This window comes from Pholcus phalangioides, unplaced genomic scaffold, assembly GCF_987345545.1.
Source record: "Pholcus phalangioides strain wild (caught in Gottingen) unplaced genomic scaffold, Ppha-v1.0 ptg000004l_1, whole genome shotgun sequence".
Classification (NCBI taxonomy): Eukaryota; Metazoa; Arthropoda; class Arachnida; order Araneae; family Pholcidae; genus Pholcus; species Pholcus phalangioides.
Genome location: NW_028301597.1, coordinates 33700764 through 33727501, shown reverse-complemented (window position 1 = coordinate 33727501; position 26738 = coordinate 33700764). Strand labels below are relative to the sequence as shown.

The 26738-nt window shown below is 34.1% G+C and overlaps 1 protein-coding gene across 1 annotated transcript; it reads left to right on the top strand.

The window, feature by feature from the left end:
• Nucleotides 1-3853: 3853 nt before the first annotated feature.
• On the top strand, nt 3854-26716 carry LOC149087120 (nuclear exosome regulator NRDE2). The gene is made up of 12 exons (XM_089231368.1): nt 3854-3910; nt 5204-5298; nt 6475-6541; nt 9547-9687; nt 10700-11673; nt 12833-13093; nt 16601-17750; nt 18857-19048; nt 21437-21561; nt 23208-23326; nt 23918-23989; nt 26478-26716. The coding sequence occupies exons 2-12, from the start codon at nt 5223-5225 to the stop codon at nt 26643-26645; spliced, it is 3345 nt and encodes a 1114-aa protein (XP_089087494.1). The 5' UTR covers nt 3854-3910; nt 5204-5222; the 3' UTR covers nt 26646-26716.
• Nucleotides 26717-26738: the final 22 nt, after the last annotated feature.

Sequence of the window (26738 nt, the reverse complement as noted above, 5' to 3'; positions counted from 1 at the left end):
CAACATGGTAAAACATTACTGTACTTATGATATATGGAAAATCAAACATTTATCCATTTTCACTTCAAAACATGGCTGCACCTGTGAGAATACGTAACAAGCAAAACTCTGACAACATAAATACCTTAGTCACACATATACAGTAAAACTCTCTTATCGGAACACCCCTTAGATGCGGTCATCCCTCTTTTACAGATTAATTTTTTTTGTTCCGCCGTTGACCGGAAAAGAGAGGTTTTACTGTGCATACCCACACAACATATACCATTTCGTTGTAGCTAGAAATTCTGCAGATTATTTTTAATGTGTGCAAGGCGGTTTGTGTACAGTTAAGTAGTGGTACATTAAGTAATTGTGAGAAATAGCTGCACACCTGGAATTTGAAAGTGTTGCTTATTAGCTGATGAAGTACTTTTATAACTTACCAGAAATTCAAATTATAATGAGCATCTTTCTTTCCTAATCCTTACAACAATCCTGAGACATCTCGTTAGACTTGATCTGCTTTATTTCAAATCAATCCGAAATATCTCGGGTTCTTTAAGGCTTTTATTTCCAATATGACAGTTATAATGTGGATCAAGAAAATTTTAAAAACTGCTTAAAGGGTTAATAAAACATTCGAAAAATGGCTAAAATTTTTAGGGCTAAAAATTTTAGAGCTAGGCTCAAAGTTTCACAAACTGAACAATTTATAAACATGGAACTGACTCAGATTTTTAGATATCAAGAAGGCTTGATATCTAAAAAAATATATAAAAAAGTAAATGTTAAAGAATAATGAAAGCCATTCAAATCTCAAAGCCATAATTAGTCTATGAGGTACATCTGTGCCATATTATGGCACAATATAACCTCTTCGTCATTGCTCTGCTCATGGGTGGAGATATGTCTCGATTGATCTGATGATCAATAATGCATATGCTCATTTATGTTTTGTTTCAAAAAATTACAACACTCCAAAAATGAGCAGGTCATGAAATATGTGGTGTTTTTATTTTCCACCTGCCCTCCTGCAGTTACGGATCTGCCAAAAATTACAATCAAGAGCGTAAGGAGTTTTTGAGTTCAATATTTTTGTCTGCTCATCGACTCTGCTCCACCCTGCCATGAGTAAAGCTGTGGAAATTTTTAGTGCTACCATCCATATTTCAAATTGTGAGTGAAGTGTGATGATTGAATATTTGTACTGTTTTGCAGTAGGGAGACATTTCAACTGAGATCAAGCTCGCTTTCGCACCTTGAATTTGGAAATCCCTGAAAACCAACTTCTGCCACGATCTGGGAGCACGCGGGTCTGGGGTTCTGAACCAGAGGGAGATGCCAAAATGCACGCTTGGGGCTCATCAGGTGTCTAGTTGGGCCCTGGCCGCGATGCAAGTCCACCAGGATGACTGCACATTGCTGGGGCTGCTACTGCAATAGAACCCCAACTATAGGGGCTAATAGTGGGAGGGGGGAACAGATAAACCACCAGGAACTGGGCGATAATGGCACAGTCCCATGCTGTTTGAAAGCTGAGTAGCTAACTCGCCAGCCAGTAGCACTAATGTTTTGAAATCTTCCCCTAGTCAGGGCACTGTGGCCAGACATTTTTTTTTCTGCTTTTCCCCCTTGTTTTTCTTTTCTTTATTCTAATGTGTGGTTAGGATAGGACAAGGTTACCATATTTATCGCTGATTCATCAAATAGAGTTCATTCATCGACCTTATATTACTGGAGGGAGCATCCAGCTGCCGCGACGGCATAGACATCAAATACAAGGAAATCACATGACTCAGTGAAAACAAAGTTCCCAACATACAGAGATTTAGATTAGTTTAAAAAAACATATTTATTATCCAGAGGCTGTGATGCCTGTACGGATGATACATTTGCCCATAGAAATGTACAGTTCGGTCTCTAAATAGTGGGTTTTAAAGATTAAAAAAAGGATAGCGAACTCATGTAAAGATGAACAAGATTAAATTACTCATTTCATTAATACTGGAATCATTTATTTCATTACTGCTGGAACTAATTTTTGTCAATGCTGAAAATTTGTTCTCATCAATTCTTTGAATCTCTCTTAATTGAATTTTCCTTCATTAATTCCTTTATTATCATTTCTTTCATTAATTCTGGAATAATTGCTTTCATCAATTCTGGATTTGTTTCTTTCATTAATACTGAATTCAGTATTTGTTGTACACATTGTTGTTATCTTAGTTGAACCATTTTTGAAAGAAATAATTTCGAAATTATTTCTTTCATTCATTCTAGAATTTTTTCTTCCATTAATTTTATTATCTCCTTCGCTAATGCTGAAATTCTCTTTAATTTTGGAATTATCACTTTTTATCAATGATGAAATTATCTCTATTAATTCTACAATATTTTCTTTCATTAATTCTGGAATTATATCTCATTAATTTTGGAATTATCTCATCGATGCTAAAAATATTGCTTTCATTTTATATTCATTATTTGTTTTAAATTCCTGTGGATGCCACAAAAAAATAACGGGGCATTGTGTTTGTTTTCGCCGAGTCATGTGATCTTCCGACGAAAGATGTAGGGGACACCATTCTCAGCACTGCCGAGACCCCTATATGTATATGAAGGCGTCTTAGCACTACCTAAGGCGACTTGATAAGGTGCAACCTTAATCGACAGTGCTATAGCCACTAGAATAAGGGTCACTAATAATAATAATATAGCCACTAATAATCCTTATCAAATCGCCTTAGCACTGCCTAGAACCCCTTAATACAGTACAATACGGTATATGAAGGCGTCTTAGCACTGCTGCCAATGCGGAGACCTCTGACGTCATGCTCTCTCCAGTAATATTAAGACGCCTTCATATACTATGTCTTAGTGTATTAAGGAGTTCTAAGTAATATAAGCTCGATGAGTCATCGGCATTTGTTACCAATAGCTTGTAAACGAAGTGGTTAAATCGAAAATCATTTATCAACACACAAATTATATTCTTGTAATTATATGACAGAATATTCATCCCACGTATTTATCATGTTAAGTATTGTTTCATAGAATTCGTTTCCGTCCACTGCAATTTGAAGTGGCGATTCATTTTCTGCCATTCAATTTTTCATTTATTTCAGCCTATAGACTTGAAAGGCTGAGGATCGGCTTCACCATTGACGCTGGGGGCCTTTTCCCCTCCCCACATCTCCGCTCATGATAGCTAAAAACTTCTTACTCACTTTCGGCGATATCTAGGGTGACCATATGTCCCGTATTTCCCGGGACAGTCCCGGTATTTTCTGTTTTTTTGGCCGTCCCGACTTTTTGGCAAAAGTGTCCCGTATTTCCCGGGACAGTCCCGGTATTTTCTGTTTTTTTGGCCGTCCCGACTTTTTGGCAAAAGTGTCCCGGTTTTTCCCGCATTTTACACGAAGCCAACTTGAATTTTTATTCTTTATTGAAGTCAAAGATTGATATTATTTTTCAACTCATAAATTATTTTACGATAATTACAACTATATATGAGAATATTAATCTCCCACATTTGCCTTGAACGTTTCTCTTTCGTGGAATACATTTTAATTCACTGCAATTGGCATCATTTCCCACCATTGTGATTTTTCCGTAATTTCAACAATATTTGGCAACCTTGTTTGCTTTTGGCGTTGTTTTTAGCGAAAATTGGCGATGTCCTGTATTTTCCCGTATTTGGAAACGCAATGTCCCATATTTCTCTCGAAAAAATATGGTCAGCATAGCAATATCCCATATTTTTCTCGATAATATATAGTCAGCTTATGTCTGAACTGATGGTATTTTTCGGAAACTGATATATGGTCAACTAAAGCTGAATACATTTTTGTTCGTTTAAGTTGACAACATAAATGTTTGTTTATCAACAATGCTGGAGATCTCTATGTAACCAAACTTCTCATAATCCGTAAGTATTTTCGAATGAAACCAAAAGTTTTCAATATCAGAAATACAGAATCCAGGGAATGTTTGCATTGGTGATATTAGAACTTTCGCCAATTGGCGTTCTTTCTTGATTATTGAATTTCAAGCATAGCTGCTTAAAGAGTAGCCAGCTTTGATTTCAAGTGCCTGAGTAAGAACTCAAAATTTCTCATTCATTACGACCCGCCCTTTAAGCCATATATTGTAAACCCTTGACCCCCGGATCAAATGTAGCCCTGAAGTTTATCCGATGTAGCTTGCCCCCCCCCCCCTCTCTCAAACCCAATTTTGTAAAAATGAACTAAGCAGCGCATTTACAGATCGCTTAAATGACCAGTGGCACAATTTCAGAACATTTAAGTGACCCGTGGCACATTTTCAGGTCACTGAAGTGGGCCTGTGGCACATTCAAAGATCACTTATTAAGTAACTTGCGACCCGGTTCCAGAACACTTACACAATCTGTAGCACATTTAGAGATCCAGTGAGTGGCGTGGCACAATTTTAGAGTATTTAAGCAGCCCTCAGTGTGGTTCTACATCACTCAAGTTACCCGCGGAACATTACTAGATCACGTAAGTGATCTGTGGCATAATTACGGATCACTTGAGTGATTTCCAGAGCACTTGAGTGGCCCGGACACATTTCCTGACCACTTGAAGAATCCATGAAACATTTAGAAATCACTGAAGAGGCTCTGTAAGGGATTTATCATTAGGAAGAATGTTAGTTCAGGTGCCTACAAACTAATGAAAAATTTCTCTCTTGTTTTTGGCACACCGAGTAAGATGCCATTAATAATATTTCATATTTTCATAACCCCCTTATCATCAAGTCATCAAATCGGAACCCCCATCGATGCTGACGTAATACTTGAATGACCCCTCCCCTGGTGATTTTTTCTTTATCGAGAAACTCAATTGGCGTGTATGCTCTTCCCTTCTTCTAATCAGACTGTTCATATTGAGATGGCAGCGTAAATAGCTGGTGTCGAAATGACGCAATTCCAGATATCTTACCACGCTTCGAAGGGGGACCCAGAATGCGCCTAAATGCAAATTTGTGTACAGAAATAGCTAGTTACTGCACTGAGTGTTAGTAAACATCCATGCCCGAACCGAGACACTTTCGTACCGATCATTGTTCATGTATAAGAAAAAACATGTTATGTATTCACACATGTTATGTATCAGCAATATTTTATTTGAAAATTTTTCAACATGTGCATTTTCATATAATCAAGGCTCTAATTGTTATTTATTTTCATTCGTTCCAGAAGTAAATGAATTCTGAAAATGAATGAATCAGTTAATCCCAGTTCCTCATTGTTCCCAGCTTATGCCACAGCAGTGAATGAAAATGATTCTGAAGGTAAACGTTCCTTATCCACTTGTTTGTGGACCTTTTATTTTAAAAGCAATTCAAAAATTGAGAACAAAGGTTTGTAAGATTTACTGTGAAATAAGGAGAGAATATACCGCTTGGAGTGAGAATGTACCATCCTTGGATTCAGCTAACAAGTGTTCTTTAGTGTTTTGTTATTGAAGCAATTAGTTTTTTCTGATTAGCAGGACGTAGCAGTATGTTAGTAAAACTAATAGCTTTGATAACAAGCCACTAGGGAGCACTTGTTTGGTGAATTCCAGGATGGCACACTCTCACCCCCAAGTGCTATAATCTCTCCCTATTTTATGGTATTGTTAAATGAGAAAGAGAAATGAGCAAAATGAATGTAGCGAAACTTCTAGAAAATGATAATCAAGGGACCAAAGAAACTTTTTGTTAGAAAGAAGTTATCATAAAAAGATGGAATATATATATCAACCCATCTAGACCAGTGTTTCCCAAAGTGGGCAATATCGCTCCCTGGTGGGAGATGGAATAGTCCAAGAGGGCGATAGAACCTACTGATTTAACATAGGATCCTATGGGTTTACTTCAGTTGGGGGGCGATGAGAGGAAAAAATTTCTGATGAAGGGGGTGATGGAACAAAAAGTTTGGGAGACTATGATCTAGACCATGAGTTGATGATAACAATATAACTGATTAATAACTGTATCGTAAAAAAATCCTGGTCATAACTATGATGATCATATGTTCCGTCTGATTAAACAAGACATATTGGAATAGGACAACTGTTTTCTTCCCAACATAACAGGTTTCAAAATGTTGAATCATAAATTTTTTTGTAATTATTGTTGAACATTATTTTTTCCGATAATAACCATAACTTATGGGGAAAACAGTCAAAATTGATAACATAAACCGAAGCCCTGATAACTATGAACAAATTTTTTCCCATGTTATGATATTGGTCAGCTTCATGCTACGTGAAAGTGATAACAATATCCGAATAATAACATTGTCCATGATTGTAATAAGCAGCATCTATACTGTATTAGCATTATGAAAAGTGCACAGAAAGTAATATCGTTTTATGGGTGATTGTCTTTATGGAGGACATGGGTTCATGCAATTTTCACTGTTATCGAACCGTGGATCCTGCACTTATTGTTTATTATTTTTGTTAAAAATTTTGCTTTCAGAAAAAGACAAGGAATGGTTACAGAATCCCAGTTTTTCTGCCGAAGCATATGAGTTTTTCTTGCAAACGTGAGTGGTGTACTTCCATTGCATTTTCAGAATTTTAAATTTTTTAAAATCTAATTTTTGTTTGATTTAATAGTATTATGTAGTGGTTTTTTTTTCAAATAACAAAATTGAACATTAACCACTTCCCACACAAAAAGCTGGTGATAAATTTGAATGATCTGTATTAGATGTACAAGCGATAAATGTGTGGCCTGGTTCGCATGTTAAAAAATAAATAAAGGAAAAAAAAGGAATCCAATGGTGGGGAAGAACAGTACGGAAAGTAGATGATTAGATACGGTAGTATTAGTACAGTTCCTCTTGCTTTTTCACCCTCATCTGCAAACTTATTCTGTAGGTCTTTCCTTGTAGGTCTTTACTTGTTCTTTTTCTTACTTTCATGCACAATATATAATAGAAGGATTAGTTCTGAGAAAGACGTGTGTGTGTTGGGGGGGGGGATCACTAAACACAGGAGTATAGAAAGATTAAAAACTTTTTGAAGGGCAAAAGAGTGCTGCTCACTTGTTCATACATCTCTACAGAGATGGTAAATTGGGGGAGGGGGGGAGTTGAATTCCACGGAGAACAAGGAGGAGGAAAAGGCTGAGGAGAACAGAGGGGGAGGGAAACACACACCACGCAACTTTGTTTCGTAAGTTTGCAATAAGTTTTGCATTGATAAAAAAAAAGAGATTGAAGAAATAGTCAGCTTGAATGTATTCATTCCTCTCACATTTGGATGCAATATTACATCCCTGTTCGTAAAGAGGTTAAACATTAAAGCAATAAAACTTTGAAATGAGAGGTTTTATTGGCACTTGATATTAAACACGAGGCTGTAATGCTCGGTGCTGCCCAGGTTTCCTCTATACACTGAAAGCATTGGAGAATTGAGAAACCATCAAAAATGAATGAATATGTCTGAAACACATTGTTAGGGAACCACTGTAACCAAAGTAATCATTCCAAAACTCATCGTTGAGGCTTACAAACCATTGTTTGCCTAACAGTTTTTCCACCATTTAGGGCATTTGCTCAGCCCTAACTAACTTTTAAAGTAACCTTTCCAAGTCGCTTCCTGTTTGGTATATAAACAAAATTCTGCAACAATCGGTCTAAAATTGTAGATATGTGCACCAAGAACATACGTACAGAAAATCAATTTTATATAAAGGGTTGTCATGAAATAACTTTGCCAATATAGGAGTCCCTAGCAGCCATAAAAATCAACTGATACAAATGAAATTTGATCATGAATGAAATACAAAATCATGTTTGCCCGTCGTGGCAAAAATCCTAGTTACAGCCCTGCTTTACAGTAGAGCCTCAATTAACCAGGAGGATTTTATCCAGAGTCACCTGGGTTGTTGAGAACTTAGTTGTTAGTGAAGATAATTTTCTAAAAATTTAAAAATATAAAAGTCTTCCTGTCATGGGTAAATATATTTTTCTGATAGCAGCTTATTTTCTGATGTATCCATATGTCTGCATCCCATGTTGCTTCTGAAATTCGTTGAGCTAACCTCAGTATGCAGTTAATGGCTGACTTGGTCACCACCCAGTCTTTTGTTAAAGATAATTAATTTTTAAAGATGCCATCAGAAGGTCCTTAAGCACACTGCTGGCTAAACCAACTGATTTGTGAAGCTTGTCAAACCTTTATTTTTTGATGTGCATCTTTTTTTTCTAAACCTTTTTTTTTTTAACCCATCTTGGAATAAAACCTTTCAATTTATTCCCATTTTAGACTGCTGTGTCTCAAACACCATATTTCATCGTAATTCTTTTGATAGACTCAACATTTTTGAGTCTTCCAATTACTTTTCTTTTTTCCTATAAACACAGCATTTCTCTTGGGTTTGTTACCAGAACTTACTGAGCTGGAATTATGTGTAGATAACCGACTTTGTTCTGGTACCATACTTTGGTTGATAGCAGAGTGTGGCGGTTCATCACAGATAATTCTTGAGAGCACCAAGATTGTTTTCCATTTTATTGTGATAAGAACATGGACCGATTTCCACATGCACTAATGTGGTAAATGGCCAAGGCCTCATGATTTTGGTGACTTGAAAATATAATATATATTTACTGACTAACCAAACATTAATGTTTGGTTAGTCAGGCAACTATGGTGGTTTAACCACCATAGTTGCAGGGGGGGGGGGTGTCCTCACATCAACATCGGGTTCTGTACATTTCTATAGGTATTATTGTAGCAAATATTGAGGGGGGGGGGTTTGGGCCATATAAGTTTACGCCTATGGTCCTAGATATGGGTAATCCACTATTTTGTTAGTCAAATTATTTTTGCATTACATGTAGATCTATGTTGTATGAAAATAATGAATCTCTATCAATGCAGTATTGACGTGAATAATTCATGAAGTGAGTCTGATATCAAAAATCATTTTTTAACTTCAGCTGTTGCCATACAATTGTTTATTGCAAATTGTAAATATTCATACTCTTCTTTCAGTGTCATATTCTAATTTAACAGATGCATGACAGAATCAGTATCCACAGAAGTGTATATGACTATGTCTTTTTCACTTTCTAACTATTGAGGCTCTCTTTTGGCGTGCACAATTCTGTGTATGGGAGGTGACCATATGACCCATATTTTTACAGAACACATTTTTTTAAATAATTAGTGCTTTCGAAAATATATCTTTTTTAATTTTTTTAAGTTCATTTGAAATTTTTTTTTTTCATTTTCATGAGGTGGCTAACAAATCCATTTGAAGGATTAAATTAATGATTTAAAATTTTCTAAAAAGGTAAAAGGTGCATGTGCATCTTCAAACCCTGTTTAAAGACCGCCTTGGTTGATAGAGGCTCGGTTGTTAACTGAGGTTTTACTGTATTATTGTGTGTAACATTCGGCTTCATAGAAAAAGAACTCTTATTTAAGTTTCAAAAAAATTATTCATTTCATTTTTTTCAGATTTTGATTCATTGTTTTTTTTTCTCCTATCATTTATATTTTTTAAATAAAAATTTTTTTCTTTTTCCATCTATAGTTCTTCACATGTTGTTGAAGATGAAAGCAGCAGCCAATCCAGTTCTGAATCAGACAATGATGTACCGCATCCAAATATTGTTGAAAAACCTAGAAAACAGAAGCTTGTCAAAACACCAGAACCAACGCTCATTCAGGAAAGGTGAAGCTATTAAATTTCACATTAACCTTTTCCTTTCATATCCTGATTAATTTTACAAGTCTGCATTATAATGTCACTGTAAGAACCACTATAAACTTCCTTCAATTTACTATATCTTCCTTTTTTTCCCTTGTAAAATAAGCTTTCTTCAGCAGATGTAAGGTTAGGGGCAGTCGGAAAAATATTCTATTGAGAAAATATCTTTTCAAAATATCAGGGTTGATCATTGCTGGAATAATAATTTCTTAAAATTGAGACGATAAAGATATTTTCAGTGTCTGATATAGAACTAATGCTGGTGTGAAAAAGTTTACATCAGAGCTGCATGCGCAACCTGTAGCCTGCCAAGAGGTTTCATCCAGCTCACGAAAAGTTTTCCAGTAGAAACAACCAGAGTGGCGTGGTGGTAAAATGCTCGTCTACTACAGTGAAGGTAAATTGCATGTAGAAATATTGCCAGAGTTGTTGTGTGGTGAAGTAGTAGTAGAAACAACCAATAGTAAAAGGCTTACCACATTTTCTTTATAAAAAATAAAAATAGAGATCTTTACGGTACATCACTAGTTATCACCAATAAAATTGTTAATCACAGAGATAAGTAAAGTTGCCAATTATGGCTGAAATTGATGAAAAATCCTCTAATGGCAGGAAATAGAGGGCTTCTGCAAGTTGCAATGGATTAAAATGTAATTTACCGAAACACAAAAATTTTCGAGAAAATGTGAGAGGGTTGTATTGATATGACTATAGTTAATTATGATAATTAAGAGTCATAATTATATCATAATATAATATTTTATAAAAGAAAAGTCAGGACAGAAAAAAATGGGAATGCCTCATAAAATACAGGTCACAGAGTCACTCTATATTTGTGTCTTTGAATTTGAATAATTTTTTCTTTTTCTCATATCTGTTTACTTTTATTCCTCTGTTATTATTTTAGTGGGTTTTTTTGAAGATGTTTAATAATTATTATTTTTTAATAACATCTGTTCACTTGGGTTTTTTTCAGTACTTTCCTCAAGCATCACTTAAAAAAAGCTATCTTCTTGGAAGACACTGGTTTATCGGATGAAAGGGCTTTCAAAATAGACAAGAAATATGATGCACAAAACCTTGCCTTTGGTTCAGTGGATCCAAAAATTGTCCCACTATATCGATGTCTGCCCACCTATCCTCTTGGATCTTCAAAGAAAGAGATAGAGATATATTATGAGTCAAAGAAAAAGAAGAAACAAAAAAGGACTCCTAGATATTTCGGAAAAAAGTTTCTCAGAAGCTTAGAAGCATTTGGGGAAGTATGTGTTCCTGTTAAAGAAAATACTGAGTTACGTTTACTGCCAGAGTATTTATCTCTGTCTTCTTCAACAAAAGACGTTGCTGAAACAAGTGGAATGCCCAGTTTTTGTGGCGTCTCTACAAGCTGGAAATTGCATGGCACAAAATCAACCCTTCCTTCATTTTCTGATATATCTGAAACACCTGGAAGTAGCAGTGAAGGAATTGAGAGAGAACTTCAAGAAAAGGTGATATACTTTAATAGAGCTGTCACAGAATCGGTCCATGATGAAAAACTGTGGTTAGATTTTGTCAATTTTCAGCGTGAGTTATTTCAGTCATCTCGGTTCCGCTCTGGTGGTTCATTCAACGAAAAGCTACTAACTGAGAAACAAGTTGCCATTTTGGAGAGAGCTTTGAAGCACAATCCAAACTCTGTAAAACTGAGTGTTGCAAAATTGAAGCTTCTTAGGACTTTGACTGAGAAAGAGGAACTATTTTCCAAGTGGGAAAAATTTTTGTTCTATTTTCCTCATGATAGCAGTGTCTGGCAGCAGTATTTAGATTTTGTTTTGACTGATGTGACATATTTCTGTGTTTCCCTTATTTCGAAGCTCTACAAGAAGTGTTTGAACACACTCAGAAGAGTCCTGGATGGTGAATTGAAGTCCCATTCTCCACCTCCCAGACTATCATTCAATATCTTAGGTATCATTATCTTTTCTTTTTTTTTGTAAATAATTATGGTGGTGATAAAGCCAATTTCGCATTTTGTTTTCCTCTAAAACCCTTTTTTTATGAATTTTGACAAAAATATGCAATTATAAATCAGATACTGTTTCTCTATTTCATGTGTAATTTCAAAGTCATTCATCTAGATACAAACATTTGATATGTGCACAGAAGAAATAAATCATACATTTACATCATATTAAGAAAAAAAAAATATCTACAAATATGTGACTGAAGTAAAAAAATGGTAATTATACAAAAAATCAACAAGCAAACAAAGTAGAACCAAATATTCAGGTGCTAGAATATTTGCAAAACATTTCACTCATTTCTTGTAGTTACTGCTTAGTTTTGGATTTAGTAAAGGAAATACCATCTCTATGTTTGTATTTATTTGCCTCAGCCTTGAGCAGCTCTGTGAGTTAAGCAATCGTGCTTTCCGACAGGATAAATACTGTCTCATATTTATCCCGTTTCGACTGGTCTGTGAAATTATTCAAACATTTTTACTGGTCTGCGGGTGTAAAAAAGGGTTGAAGAACACTGCCATATATCATGTATCAGATGTTTCTTAATTTTTAGACTTGTAGCTTGCCATGGTCAAAGCTATGACATCTTTGATATGTATTGCTGTCACATATTGACAAAAAAATGCTATGTTTCCAAGTTATTGGCATAATATGAATTTTTTTTTTCTAAAAACAAAGTTCATTTTTATTTGAATTTTTTTCGTAGTTTGAATTTTTCAGAATATTCATTATTGATAGTATGAAAAAAATATAGTGGTATCTTGGTTTGCTGGTATAATTTATTCCATGAATGTGCCCGTAATCTGAAGCACTTGTTCATCAAAACTGAATTTTCCAGAAGAATAATGAAAACTGAAATTATATTCATTGCCGAACAGTCCCTTTTACGCCAGTCATAATTCGTTCACTTTGAAATCCCTACTTGCTATAACTCACAATAAGAAGGAAGAGACAATCTTTCAAAGGCTTGTGTTAAAACTGGTAATTCATGCAGTCAGATGGTAGCCGAGTTGGTCCCCCATTTCTTACATCTAAATACATCCAAATAATTTTCATTTAGATATTCCCAGATATTTAATGTGATACACATTTTTCTTTTCTCTCAGATGTTTTCAGCAATATTTGTGGAATTCTTCTATGCTGTGGTCATCAGGAGATCTCTTTCAGTATTTTTCAAGCTACACTTGAATTCACATTGAATCCTCCAACGTTCATCTCTAGTATAGAAGCTGTTGCTGACCAGCGAGATCTTTTCGAACCATTTTGGGACAGTGGTGCTCCTCGCATCGGTGAAAATAATTCACTTGGCTGGTCGAAAACTGTTACGGAGAAAAGAATCATGATGAACTCTGAAGTTTCCGTTGTTGGTAATATTTTTTTATGCACGGTTTTTCATATGTAAAAATGTGTTTTGACCATGTGATTTTTTGAAGCCCACACTGTCTCTATCAATTATTTCTAAGTAATCTTTTTGCTAACTATGTGTTGAAATTATGTGTTGTGCTCTGGGAGAACCTGCATTGTAATTTTATTAACCTGTTAATGGCCAGTTTTCCAATTGGAAACACAGGTTTTATTAATTAGAAAAAAATATTTTTCACACATGGAAGCACTTCAGATTTTTTTTCGTGAAGGTGTGAAATTCCAAAGTTCATTTGCAAAACAAAAATTTTATTCACCTTGGCATAAGTGCTAAAAAAATATAAGTTTATAAAAATTAATTTTTAAATAAAGTTTAAGTAAAGTTATAAGTTTAATAAAATTAATTAGTGCTATAAATTTAATTTGTTTAAATCACTCATTTTTAAGACATTTTTTTTTCTGATTTTAATGTTTGTATGACATGGGTCCAGAAAACATTCTAGAAAAAAGTTTTTCATAAATTTTTTGGTATATGTCTTTAAACCAGCGTTTCTCAACCTTTATAACTCCAAGGAATAAAAATAAGGCTTAAAAATTTTTCATTTGTGAAACATTATTTCATTTTGGGGGATTAAAAAGAATCTAGACGTTTAAATTTCATAATTTTGAAATATTGTTGCTATGTGAGAAAAAACTTATGTTATGTGGAAACCATTTCATGACAAATTATTAAATGATATGCGTTCAGACAGCCTTTTAAGACACACTTACACATAATAGGAAAAATAGACAATAATCATAAAGCTTAAAAAGTTTGTAGTGATCTCCACATTTATTGACAAAACTCAAAATACAAGGGCCGTTCAGAAAGTAATGATACATAACATATATATAAGCAGAAGAGTAATATTGCTCATCTGCAATGGTGCCATACATATGCACTGAATCATACTTAGCAGGTACACAGTACATGCTATGTACTGTGATATGTACTATTGATCATTAAAGACCAGGTTTTGCCGGTATCAAGCTATTGCCAAAAATATAATTTTTGGCGATAGCTTAATTTTATTGAGAAATTGTATTTGACTCTGGTTTGCATGATGCAGAAAACTATTGAAAAAATCAATGGATTTTCTACTAATTCACTCAATATAAGGGTGCTTTGGCTGGAGATGCAGCAAAATCTGTATCGTCATTGTGACGTGGAACAAGTGATATGTATCTTATCATGAAGCACCAGTAGATCACGGTCTTCTGAGGAAGGAAGTAATATTAAAAGAATTTAAGAAAAATGTTCAATTTTGTCAATTTTCATAAACTTCAAGTACGATGCATACCGAAAGATGTCAATCGATTTTAAATTTTTTTACGTCATTTTTCTTTTTATTAAAGGAGGCTACTTTTCCGCACTATAGCGATTTGCAAATAAAATATTTTTTTTTCAATCCACCCTAATGCACATCCTTTATGTGTAAGCCTACATCTTATATTATTATGTCTAAATATACATTTTTGGTGAATGTTAAACTATGTATTTGATCAATAAAATTGACCATGATTATAAGTAAGGGAATAATTGTTCACACACAAAAAACACACACTTCTGTGTAATTATATCTGCACCTTCAGTTGTATGCAGAACTGCAGCAAGAAAATTGTGTGTGGTAAAATAAATGAATTTGGAGATAATGAAAATTCTGAGAAATCAGAATGGTGCCTGAATTTTTTTTTCTCCAAATTTTTCAGACCCCGCAAAAAATGTAACCGAAAGTGTCCTGATAAGTCAAAAATAAAACCTTTCAGCTATGTAACCAGAACCAGGTTTTTTTTTATAATTGAACCCAAACTTTCAGGAGCTAAAGTCTCATGCTTCTCTTTTTCTTAAATTCCTCACTGTTAAAGAATATCTCTACTTCATTAAATTAAATTCTGAAATATTTTTAAAGGAGCAGTGATAATTAAAAGATGATCTGGCTAAGAGGAGATAAGTCATTCACAAGTCTGATGTACCTGTATAAAACTTATAAAAAATTATTGCAAAAACATGTAAATATTTTTTGAATGAAAATTCAGTTTACATATAGTCCTCCGACCACGAGATGAATTTTCGCTGCATCATGTCACGTCACGTCGGATGATTTTATTCAATTTTTTTTTTGGTAAAACGATTGCACATCGAAAAAAGTTCATCAGTGACTGAGCTTTCACGATTAGCATGTCCTTCTAGGATAAAATAGAATTGTTTGACGTGACATGACGTGCCGTAGCCAAATCTCATCTCGTGGTAGGAGGACTATACATTGGTTTACTTCTTCACAGATGCTTCAATTTATTTATACAAGGATTTGTGTGTGTGTGTGAAAAATTATTGTGTATTATAAATAAATTTCTGTAGGTATGCTTATCACATATATCAGGTATATTTTTTAAACTAAGGTCCATGGTTACAATTTTCTGTTTGCGATTTCTTGTAAAATATTTTAATATGTGGATCTCATACCTAAATGCTTACATAAAAAAGGTAGAAGAATTATAAAAAAGGGTGTTTGTGATTCCAAGAAATTATTTATTATCACATTTTTGTTCCTAAAAAGTCATTAAAAATTATTTCAAAATATACATATTCTAAACACTGCACTATGCAGCAATTTTTGGAATACATAAACTAAGCTCAAACTAAAATTTTAACCTGAAAATAACACATTTTCTTCGAAAACAAACAATATTCTCTGCAAAAACCCATTTTCCCCAAAAAACCCGGGTTTTTTAGGCTAAAAAACCCAGCCCGGGGGGGGGGGGGGGAATGGGTATCTACCCGGGGAGCAAATTTGACAACCCTGTCAGTAACCCTTTCAAAAATTCAGCAAATGGCCCTCTGGTGCTGTGGCAGAAAGAGACAGCTTTTTCTCATACCAATACATCAAGGAAATAGACCTTTTCTGAATATTATGCTCAGTTTGCAAGAGGACCTGAGCTCAATTTCTAGCTGATACCAGATGACTTTTCTTTCCGAGTTGGCCTTGGCATAATATCCAGGAAAGGTCTATTTCTTTGATGTATTGGGCTGAGAAAAAGCTCTCTCTCTCTCTTTATTAGTTATTGGAAATGTGCCTATTAATTTCAAAAAGCCGTCTCAGATTGGATTGGATTTTGTTTTATTTTTTATTTTTTGGACCAGTCAGGTCAGACCACTCCAAAACGAATGAAAAGCTGTTTTACTGTCTCTATAGCATAACAGCTCTAAATGTTTGAGTAATTTTATTTTAGCACTTCATAAACATATATCTTTTTTCAAATGCACAAGTATAAACTTGGCAAAGAAGACTACAAATCCTAACCAGTGGCTTGAAATATATTTTGTTGATTTCATATTAGTTTTTTTTATTCTTTGAATACAAAATTCTTTTCAAATGCATTTATAGTTGTATTCGTTTTTATTTTTATTGAAAATTTATGAATCAGTATATTTGAAATTATTATATATGTTATTGTGTGTACAATATTTTCAGATCTGAGTAATGCTGAGGACCAGATACTTCTTAAGAAACTATCAAAATCAAAGACGTGGCTGGAGTTTGAAATTCTACGAGAATCAAACCATTTTTTGCCATGGCGACCTGATCTTGAAAGTGGCCAAACAAATGAAGACTTAGATGATCCAGACAGAATGGTTACTTTTGACCAGATTTCTGGCTTTCTTATCAAAGTTAGAGAAGAGAACGAACAGTTCTATCTTTTGTGCCGGTTTCTGAAGTTTTTAGGAGTCCACATTCATTACTGTGGCTGCCCTGAATATGCAGAATCGCAAATACTTGAGTTCTGCAGGGTCGATTCTTTCAATTCAGTACTTGAGTTAATTTCAAATAATTTTCCGGGTAATGAAGTGCCAGAAGCAATCAGACCAAAAACTTATGTGAATGGTGAAACATACTCTAAATTTATTGATAATCTTCTTCAACAGGTTATAGACAAATACAGTGATGAGTGTAAGACGTATGCATCATTCATATGGCTCAGACATAAAATAGAGGAAGCATGTAAACATTCAAGTCATAATAAGAGGCCGAGCTTGTTTCCTAATCTTAAGAAGTTTGCTAAAAACATGCTTAAAAGACCGGAAAATAGGAACTGTCTATTTTTGTGGAGTGAGTACATTCGCATCGAATGGCTAAGCTCCGGAAAAGAAAAAGCCACGCAAACGTTTGAAACTCTGTTGGTCTCAAGTACAGCTGCTGCATCTTGTAATGACAGTGACTGGTGGCCGTTGTGGTATTTTGCAAGGAGATTTGTTGAGCTTGTAATATCTTGTAAAGAAAATATGAATAACATTTCTTCAAGCATAATAATTTGGTTTTTATCACATGTTTTAGGAAGGCAAAAATATGTCATTTTCAAGAATAATGAAAATGTTTATCCTTCCATGTTAGTGAAAGCGTTTTCTGAATGTAAGAAGAGTCTTAAAACCGTGCAAGATTTAGAAAATGATGCCACCTGCAACTGTATTCATCCTCTTTCGAAACCGCTCCTGGATTGTGTTTTTTGTGTGTGCTACCTGAATTATTTTGTAAAAGGCTTTGATACTGCTATGGCGCAATTGAATGATGTTCTGAAGGAGCTTAATCAAAAAGTTGATAGCAACCAGCCTTCAAAAGACATCAGGTATTGTTGAAGTTATTAGTTAGATTTCAGGGGTGGGTCCAGAGAGAGAAAGCTGAAGAGATTTCAGCTTCATTTTAATTTTTGGCTTTTTTTTTCAAGTCTGCAAACTATTCCTCCTATTCAGTTTTTCTCCTGATCAAATCTCACACGATAATTTCATTTATGGATTTCCTGAATAAAAAAAAGCCAAAAATTAAATAGGTGTGTTGTACGGGCAAAAACTAAATACTGTATCCCGGCATGGCACCAAACTCAAGGGACACCAGATTTTTAAATGTTGGAGTGTGTTCTGTTCCCGGCATGCTGGAAAAGGCTAGGTTTAATAAGTATCACAGTATGCACTCAGTCAATTCAATGGATTTTAATAATAAAATACATTTAAGAATTTTTCAGAATCTTTGAGTCTAATTTATTTCCCGGCATACCCAAAAATATGTGTATTTCCAGCATGTTAGTCTTCCTCAAAGTTTCCCGGCATGCCAGCTAATGCAGGTAATACAGTTGATGGGATAAATAATTGACAGACTTGCTGAAAGCTAAGACAGAAATAAAAACCAATATAGAGATATAATATTTAATTAAATTCAGAATTATGAGGTAGTTATATGAATTGGGCAAAATGTTTTGCTGACCAGTAAGGAATTGCCACAGTCCAGTCATCAAAAAGTACTGATTTAGTGAACTAAAATGAACCTAATGACTGAAATTTTTAATTATTGTATGACTTCTCAGCTGTAGAGTCATTAACATTTCTCTGCTGGAGAAGGAAAACCTTGAGGGGAAAAACCCTCGGATAAATGGAATGTTTTAGTACGATTTCTTCAGTTATTCGGAAAAAACTGTTCTGGTCAAATGGCAGTAGCCATAGTGTTTAAGTCAAAATTGTCACATATCCCATGTATCAAAATAAAATCACTCAATATAGCGAGATTCTCATTATAATAGACTTTTACTGTAAATATAGATTTTAATCACCCCTATGATCTATCAATCAGTTAACCTGCCTTACTGTATGTACAATTTTATTTGAAAATATAAATTTGTAAATGTTCTAATGAGTTTTTTTTTCATGTGTACTCCGCCCCCCCCCCTCTATTTCTGTTCAGATGTATGCAAGAACAGATAACGGTTTATCAGGCAGAACTTCTGGATTTCCATTTATCGATCACCAATAAACCTTTGAAACCGCTGCAATCATTCCTGTATGGCGCAATTGAGGAATATCCGTCCAATGTTCAACTTTTATACATGATGCTGAAAATAAAGAGCTCTGTGGCTGTTGTTGGTCCCACACGTAGGTTGGTGGTTTTTTCTTCTTTATTTCCCTTCTCCCCCCCACCTACAGTGGAACTTGGATATAATGATACTTTGCTGACCAAGAAAAAATATTGTTGTAGAGGTAGTATTGTTATAAATTATCATCGGGCGCCATCAAATTTATACTGCTGTTGGCATCTCTCTTCTGAATTGGCATGGTTAGTGCTATGATAAAATGTATTATAAGCATTTGCCTCAAAAAATTCTGATTGAATAGCTGTTGATGAATAAAATTCAATTACCATATATAATAGTGTATAAGCTGACCCCCTTCCCTCCAAAAAAAGAATCAACTCATTTAAGAGGGGAAAAATGTATATTTTTCATGCAATAAAAGTTGCAATAAGAAATGATTCAAACTTTCTAGTCCGTTTCTTCTGATTCCCCAAGCTCTACATCGAAGCCAAGTCATCATACAGTGGGCATCTTTTTGTTTTCATCTTCAACAGTGCTGTCATCACAGTCGTCACTTTTGGAGAGAATGTCGTCTTCAGTTCCATCCATTTTGTTACTGATGCAACACTTTTTAAAGGATTTGATGATGATTTCTGTGGAAACAGAATTCCATGCCACTTAAACTCAATGCTACACTAGACCAGTCCTGGGTTTCTTTAATGCACTGAATTTTTTTTTTTGTTTCTTAAGCTTTGGAACTCATTCATTCTGTCCATAAATTCCTTAAATAATCTTTAAAGGGTTTGTTGATACTCAACATGTAAAGGCTGGAAAATCAATGCAAGTCCACCAGATATCAAAGCCAATGACGTTTTTGATTTTTTTTACTTTTGATTTAACATCAGGTGTGTGGGCTTGAACATAGCTATAAAAATCACTCCACTGATTAGTAATGTCATCTAAAGTAGCCCAATAATGCCACCAATCTTTAAGCTAGCTATGCGGAGCCATGTAGCTATATGATTTGGTGAAGTGGGGAGAGGTTCTATATTTTCCCCACAAAAACTAACCCATACATAAGCCATAACACCAAACATGGCCCCCTTGCGGGATATAAGCGGGATTCCATACATAAGTCGACCCCCCCCCCCAAATTAGGGAACAAATTTTTTAACATAAAAACTCAGCTTATGTACACAAGTATATACAGTAGTTGTTTCACCCTGTAAAGTAGTTTCCTCGGACAAAACTTATGTGTGTTTCATAAAAAGTAGCTTCACAGCAACTTCATTTACACTATTTGAGGGTAGATAGTGCAAAATACTGATGTTATTATAAAAATATCCTTGAAAGAAAAGAAACTGGTGGGGAAATTAAAAATACAGGGTGTTTCAAAAAGAATCATTGAGTTTAAAAAAAAATCATAACTATTCAGCTTTTAATTTGTTTTGATCGAATAATGTATAGGTAAAAAGAGGGAAATCTCGAGTTTCACGCAGTTGCCAACAGGTAGTGCACTCTAGTAGTAACACTCTTCCTTTGGCCGCCACTTCAGTGTTTATCAAGATTGGCTTTTCCTACAGTTAGAAACCAATTCAGATTACTTCATTTTCCAGCAGGGCGGGGCACCACCACACTGGAGCTTGGACGTTTGAGAATTTTTGAACAATCGCATTCCTAAATGATGGATCGGCCGTACGGGACCTGACGATTCAGTTGAACATCACTGGCCTCCAAGATCAGTGGATCAGTGTGCGATTTCTTCTTGTGGGGGTTTATAAAAGACTATGTTTATGTGCCTCCCCCTTCCAGATACATTAGCCAAACTGAAAATACGCATAACAGCAGCCGTGGAAGCAGTGGGTGCAAACATGCTCGCAAAAGTTTGGGGCGAATTAGACTATGTCATGTGCATCCCAAAGTGGACATATTGAGCGCCTTTAATTTGGTTTGTAAATAAACTTTGATTAGTAATATAAAATTAATCTTAAGTGTCTATGTTCAATATGTTTCGTAATATACACATTTCAAATCGGGTGATTCTTTTTGAAACATCCTGTATATTGAATCTAATTTTTAGTGAAATAAAAAAAAAATAGCATTATAGAAGTTTCGAAATATCCTAAAACATAGAGATGGATTCATCATAGTAAAGGATGTCATAGCATCGAGAGGAATATAACATTAGACTATAAGCAATTCCTACCAAGTTTCGGAAAAAAATTTGTTGAGGGATTTATTGGTATATTGAGTATCGTTGTAGCAAAGTTTCACTATGCCTATTTCCCTGGCAAAGAAGAATATTAGCCAGTTAAATTCAAAAAGGAAAATTATATGTAGCCTATATAGTTTAGTGCCTATATATGTCTCTGATGTAGTAGTATGTATCTCTGAAATTCACATGCTTGCAATAAATTTTCTTTCCATTGATCACATCGAAATTTTTAATTGTGGGCACTGCCATTTTCTTTCAGGTTTTTCTACCAGCTCATGAAAAGTGGTAAAAAGTTGTCTGTCATCACCTGGCTATTTGCTGTTATTTCAGAGCTGATGATCTGTTGCCGTCATATGGAGCCATTGGCTTTATCAGTTTCTCAAAGTAACTATTTGAATACACTGAAAATCTTATACGACCAATATCCTCCATAACAATAATATCCTATATAATGATATTACTCTCTAGTCCTGATGCACTTTTCATGCTGTAAATATACTCCACATATAACGATAACTCTTATAGAACAATATGTTTCTCTGGTCCCTTGAATATTTTTATACAGGCATTTCACTGTATTTGCTACCTATATTGTACATATCTAAATTATTGAACATTTGTGTGTGTTAATTATTTTTTTATTTGCATGTTAAAATTTTTTGAACATTGTTTTTGTTCATATTTTATTTTTTAAAAAGTACTTGTGTGTGGTTGCTACACTCATAAGAAACATTACTTATCAATGTACGTTTTAGTTGATGTGTACTTCAAAATATACATACTACAGTGATATCTTGACTAATAAAGCTAGTTCGTTCTGGAATAATGTCGTTAGCCGAATTTTTGACTACCCCAAACATGATTTCCCGTAGGTTTCTAAGGAAAATCATTCAATTGTTCCATATACTGCCCTAAATTTAAAGATATGTTTTTTAAAACACTATAAAAATTATTATAAAAAAGACAAAAACTGTCCTAAGGCTAAAACTAACAACTTCAAAATTGGATAAATTACAATTTACAGAAAGATCTTTTTTATTTTATACTATGTTCACAATTCAGTCCGGTTTGTAGATGTGCTCATCCATTCATGATTCGATCAGCTCATTTTTGTGTTTCATACATGCAAATGGATAAGCTCTTAGAAAGTTCTTACTGTTTAGTTTGATACTGAGTCTTGCACTGAAAATATTCAAGTTTAGGCTCCTTCTTTTCCCTAATGTATTTTCTCGTAGCTTTTATTTTACATGAAATAGTTAGAAAACTTTGTGGATGAGAAGCAGAGGTACATCTGGAAGATGATTCCTAGATGGATGTGAATTAACTCCTTAACGACCAGGGACGAGATATCTTGGCCGTGTGTAAATAGAAAAGTTACATTTGAGCTCTCTCTTCCTACTTTTAGGACTCTTCATTGGTGATGCTAAGAACCATCACTGTGTCTTTTTTTCTCTTTTTCCTTTTTACTCCAGCGTTACCTTTTATCCCTCACTATGATTTGAGGATTAAAAAAAATACAGTATAACCATACATAGGAAAAGGGTAGCTGGGAAAAGAGATAAAGAATGGCAACATAGTCTTCACTATAATCTTTTTCCTTCATCACCTTGTGTAAACTATGATGCCTTTTTTTCAAGATTTTTCTCTGCTAGTTTAACTGCATGTCATCCAAATTTCTTGCCGGAAGCCTTTACGGAAAGAGGTTAATTGAGCTTGAGTGAAGTAATTCTGGCGATGATTGGCATTGAAATTCAGCTTAGAATATGACTGTGTCATGTTAGCCCCATGTGCAAATATATAAAAAAAACCTTTGTTACCCAAATCCATATTTGTTAGCTGAGGTTAAGAAATCATGAAAAAAATCTTTAGCTGAAAATTTCGTAAGTTAAGATGTTTCTTTGCGGAGCTATTCATTGCAGTCTTATACATTAAAACTTATTGCGAGCATTGTCAGAAACACGCGAAGATTTATCAACATGAATTATTGTTTATTAACTAAAATTCTAATTTCCTTAATTTTTTTTTCAAAGGCACTCTCCCAAAAAATCATGGTCTTCTGTGGAAGATTCGGGCGCTATTTGAGTCTGCTTTGAAACATCCCGATTGTGAATACCATATTGCATTGTGGAGGACATACTTGAAGTTTGAAGTAAGAAATCAGATTTCTAATCACTATTCTTAGGAAATTTTAAATTTTTGGTTGCATTAATTTCATGCTGGGTGATTAGATCTGTTTTGCCAAAACTCTTTTTTTCATGAATTTATATAGTTAATTGGGAAGATTTGTGGAAACTGAACAGAAAAAAATTATCTTACTAAATGAATGGTGCACTAAATCACCAAATTTTATTTTTCATAATATTTGTTATTTGAATTTTGCATCACATCTATAGATTGAAGCAGATCTTTACGTAGAGAGATGTCACACTCCACCATTCATACTGGGAACAGACACCTGGATAAGATGTGGAGATGAATTTTGAAAGGAATTTTCCTTCAAAAATTCATCTCTTCAGTATATCCTGTTGTCTTTACCTTGTAGATCTTCAAGTGTTTTTATCTCTGATTCTCTCTCTCTATGAACAATTTATTCGTATGTTGATGTATCAGAGTTAACGTTTGTATACAATCTAACTTTTAAAATATGTTTATAACATTGGAAAAAAAAAGCAAGCAGCAGTGGGTTTTCTTTTATCGAAACTTGATAAAATACTCAATAATTGATTGATATTATTTTCAGGTTGAAAATGGTGAGAACTCGAAGGCAAAGTCTGTTCTTTATCAAGCCTTGCAGGTTTGCCCATGGTCGAAGGTTAGTGTCTAATACTTGAATCTGAAGCTTTTTATGAATGTAAAAAGTTTTGAAGTGAAAGTTTTCATGTTATAAAGGTTGCATTTCATCAATAAAAACACATGATAAAAAAGAGGCATATAAAATCAGTTATCACAATAGTGAACATATTTTTTTCAGATGATAAACAATTTGGTTAGCAATGGCAAATTTATGATTATGTAATATCAAAGTTGGCTTCCTCTTAAAACTTGACAAAATAAGCATTTTTATCAAAAGAAATGAGGTGGGCAAATGTTATGAAAGTAAAAAATATTCTATCCCAGAAAATATGAGATGTATGGCTGGTTATAGTCAGGTGGTTCAATTTTTTAATATATTCAAAATTAAATACAACCACCAATGATCAATCACAGCCCTGGTAGTTCATCGGGTGATGCTTTAAGTATCTCTTGCCGTGATGAACCACTAAGAAGAATAGTCACTACAAAATTAAAAAAACAATAAAAAAATGAGAAAATTAGAGCTGATGGAAAATTTCTGAATAAGTTATAGTTGGTATTAAAGTACGATATTATGAAAATTTTCAGTTTACCCCTTTAAAGCCCAAAGATATCTCAGATAGGAAATATAGATATGTTTCGGAGGCTTTTGTGAATGACAGGGAAGATCATGAAAGCTCTCAACAGAAGTTAGAACGGGAAAGACAAGAGTAAGTCCCACTGAGGATGAGTAGGAAAAAAGTAAAAAATACTATATTATAATATATTCGACTATATTATACTATCTGAGGATGATGTCACTCTCCGCTATCCATACAAAGGTTTTCAATAGCTGGCTGATGCGAAGATATATTTTGGAAAGAGAAAATTCAACTGTGTGTGAGTGCCCCTGTGCAGGGAATCGAACCCACTTCCTTTCACTTTCCTGGTGTTCACCCGGATGACCAGGTGGTAGCCCAAAATTGCAATAAAGGATACTTCACAGATGATACATTAGAATTTAAATGAACTTTTAACTACCCAAAAAACTGTATTAAACAGGCTTTTCGCAATTATACAGTCGATGCTCAAGGGAGATCAGAGGTGCCAACAAGACTTTCTTCTCACAGCTTCCACCCATTGTTTAAGAACTTCAGGGTTTCGAAGAAGAGACCTTTATTTAAAATCAAAAAGTGTATTTTTTACCAGGCTTCAATCAAAAATGCAATAGAATCAATCAACTATCATTCGTAATAGCAGCTATTATGGTACATTGATTGCAGTATGATTTTTCATATTTAAGACGAAACTGATGATGTAAATAGTATTAATTTTATTACTCCTCCCCCCCATGTTTAGGTCATTTCTTTGATTTATATGGCATAATTACATAATTATAGCTATTTAAGGCATTTTCAGTTTTTTTAAGACAAATGAATTTTTTATGGTTTGAAAGTTTTTTATTTTGGCAGTTTGTCGGTCATAAAACTCTAACCCAAATAGTAATAAGCAAGTGAAAGGACGTGGGTTTGATTTCCCACAGAGGCACACAGTTGAATTTTCTCTTTCCAAAATATATATTCGTATCAGCCAGACGCTAAAAGCCTTTGTATATTATACTATTCGTCAAAACTTGAACGAATTCACTTTGAAAAGAAATATCTGAGCATTAAAGAGTTAACTGAAAAACTAAAGGGGTTGGGGAAAAATTATAAACACTCTCATTGCCTATACAGTCTAAAAGAAGTCAAGTTTACAATTTACCCACCAGTTATTAGGGTTAGATAAATCTCAGGTGATATAAAACATTTGTATGGCGCCTAAAATTTTTATATATGGTTGCTAAATTGGAGTCTAAGGATGGAACAAAATTTTCAGATTTTATTACAGTGATGCTTTCAATATGGAAACAGGTTATTTAATCTCGAGAAAATAAAAAAAAATTATTAAAAACATTATATTCAGGACTTTTTTTTTTCAAGCAAAAACCATTCTTGGCTCTCCCAAGAAATTTGACTGGTGCCTAAATATTTTTTTGATTTTTCAAGCGCTGTCAAAACAAGGTTTGTTGAGAAGATTTGTAAAAACCTTGATAGGAAAAAAATTTGTTCGAAAAATTGGAATTTCTTTTATTGAAAAAATTGAATGGAATTTAATTAGTTCAAGTCATGGTGCCATGACGTCTGGTTGGCCACCCCTGGTGTAAAAGATTGTTTCAAACTTTTTTTTTCACTGTGTTTATATTATTCAGACATCGGAATATTTATTTCACCATTTGTTGCTGAAATGTTAAAATTCATTGATAATGTAGCGCTTTTATTTTTTACACCTGCTTGTCATTTGTAAGACTAGAACATTGTTCTCAACACTGATTGTATGGAAACAATATCTTTTTTTTTAAATTGATTTAGCTTTCTTCCAAGTTTTCTCATGAGAAATATTCCTTTTGTGGAAATATTGTTTTAAACATTAGTTTGAAGGGGGAAATTAATAAAATGAGATATATCTCTAACTTTTTCTCCCTTTAGGCATTATACCTTGACGGCATTGAGTATTTCCCAGAAGAATTCGACCACCTCATATCAGTTATGAATGAGAAGGAATTACGCATTCATACTCCTCCAGAAGAGATAGACTTGCTTATGGAACACGCTCTAAATGTCGAAGAACATGATGTCACAACTATATCTGATTAATTCATTATTCATCGTCTTGAAATGGTTTCTATGAAAATGTATATAAAAAGAAATTATATTTTTAAATGTTATTGTTACATAATCAGTATTCAT